Source organism: Suillus subaureus, assembly GCF_016647635.1.
Source record: "Suillus subaureus strain MN1 chromosome Unknown BJ212scaffold_125, whole genome shotgun sequence".
Classification (NCBI taxonomy): domain Eukaryota; kingdom Fungi; phylum Basidiomycota; class Agaricomycetes; order Boletales; family Suillaceae; genus Suillus; species Suillus subaureus.
In genome coordinates, this window is record NW_024538681.1 from 42,472 (window position 1) to 44,507 (window position 2,036).

At 46.5% G+C, this 2,036-nt stretch overlaps 1 protein-coding gene across 1 annotated transcript; it reads right to left on the bottom strand.

The window, feature by feature from the left end:
- Window positions 1-1,526: 1,526 nt before the first annotated feature.
- On the bottom strand, window positions 1,527-1,931 carry BJ212DRAFT_1488129 (uncharacterized protein; the record flags this gene model as incomplete). Its single annotated transcript, XM_041341347.1, has 3 exons — window positions 1,527-1,610; window positions 1,668-1,861; window positions 1,916-1,931. 3 exons carry the CDS (start codon window positions 1,929-1,931, stop codon window positions 1,527-1,529), a joined length of 294 nt encoding a protein of 97 aa, XP_041185823.1.
- Between the last annotated feature and the right edge of the window lie 105 nt (window positions 1,932-2,036).

A 2,036-nucleotide genomic window follows, 5' to 3' on the forward strand; every position in this document is an offset into this window, starting at 1 on the left:
GACAGTTCCTCCTCGTACGTAGGCAGTCGTACAGTGACCGGATACACGCGGAGTCCAATTTCTCACGGGTACCAGGGATGTCATGGGGCCCCGGGTCTGTAGTGATGTCATGGAGGGAGCCTAGGAAAAAACACGCAGTGGTTCGCTCCACTTTATTTATTTTCATTCGCAGGTGCCAACCCATGGCTGAACATCCTCACTGTCCAAAAGCTATGCATGTTTAACATTCCGAAAAGATTTATTATCGACAGTGACATCTGAGTCGCTGTTGACTGTAGGCTGTTGTCAATTTGTAGGCGATATCAGGAAGGCGAATTTTGCCGAAATTGAAGGCAGCGGCTGATCTAATTAGGCGTGTGGAATGTGGAGAACCTTTATGTGAGTAAATGGGTCTATAATATCTATAATAATTGTCCTTAATCTGATTGGTATCGGATCTACATCTCCCCTGCGGCCTGTAATGTATCTGAAGCCTCGAGGAAAGGCTGACGGACCGAGTAATGGTGGGGGTTTTGTATTACCATAGTAAATATGTGATTGAGTTCGAACGATTGTCGTTCGCACCCGGTGGACTCGACGTGCCTAGTTTTATTTGGTGAGCTAGGTGGTCGGCTAATTTTTATATATTTGTCCTCTGGCCCGAGCAGTCCCCATATTTAGGGTATGAATATTATGAAGCTCTTGTAATTAAATATGGTGACTATTGACACCCGAAATTTATGTATATGTTTTCATTAACCCGCCCAGTAGCTGTATCTCCCTGGACCCCGATGTTCTCCAGAACACTTTTTGAGATCCGCCCTGGAGTAAGTTTCATTCAATTGGATATTACCTACTCACTTATCTTTTATCATAGCATTGGTTCATGGAGTAGTCTTCCGTTGGTTTCTTCCAGGCTATGGAAGACTGTAGCAAGATTTGTGACGGATCTTCTCAAGCCTGCTACCAGTTCCCCTCACTGGCATTCCAACCTCATCAATGAACGACAACTTGATACGAGATCTAGCAACAAAACACAGTTGCCGCGCATGGCGCGTGGTACCAAAATGCGCCTAAGAAATGTTTTGTGTTGCACGTAACCTTGTGAGGAGGAAACATTAGTCACTATTTACGGTGAAACGTCACCGAGTACTGGCAGCCCTGACTCGAGAGGAGCTTGCCATGCCACTCTTACCTATAAGATAACTAAACGGAATTCTCCAGGAAGATCGATCAGCTGAATTTGCCAAGTCCATCATATGTCATGGGCCAGCCGTAACTGTTTTCCGATTTTATCCAACAAACCTGCCAATGGTTGATCATCGATCTAGGGACCAATAAGAAGCTGTTATTCTAAAAACCCGGTCGCGTCATCGGTGGCGAGGCAAGTGCCACAAGGCAGCCTTCGACTAGGGACACGTCGAAAGCGTGACCACAACTTGTATAAATTTAGTATTGTTGAATTCAAAAGGTGCTCACTGACCCGAAGACCGTCCTGACAATCTATTCACAGAACACCAAGTATTACAGCTTCTTTATGTAAACATTTAAGGGTTCCACATCTTGCCCTTGACAAACTCTAATAAGAGCGTATCATCCATTCTCTTCAGATCCGTCGAGTTGTCCACGCCCTAAAAATGGGTTATAAACTTGACTGCTTTCGAGGATCATACGATAACTAGACATACCGCCTTCTGCGCTGCCCGTATCACCTTGACAGCGATGTGTGCACTGATCTCCCTGATGCGCTCGATACGGGGGTACACGAGCTCTAGTGCCCGTTCATCCCATGAAAGAGAGCCCGCTAATCCGAGCGCAGACGCTTGTACCATACTATCCGTCACGTTCTTGGCGCGGCACAGTATCGCACCCAAACCAAGCCCTGAGATCCAGCAGTCAGCTCAGATACAATTATAAAACGAGAGAGAGAACCTACCGGGAAAGATGTACATATTATTACCCTGGCCAGGTTCCCTCCTGACACCACCAATGACCTCGCTTCCAAATGGTGAGCCACTTGCGAAGATTGCGGTGCCATTGCTATGTGTGAGAGCCTC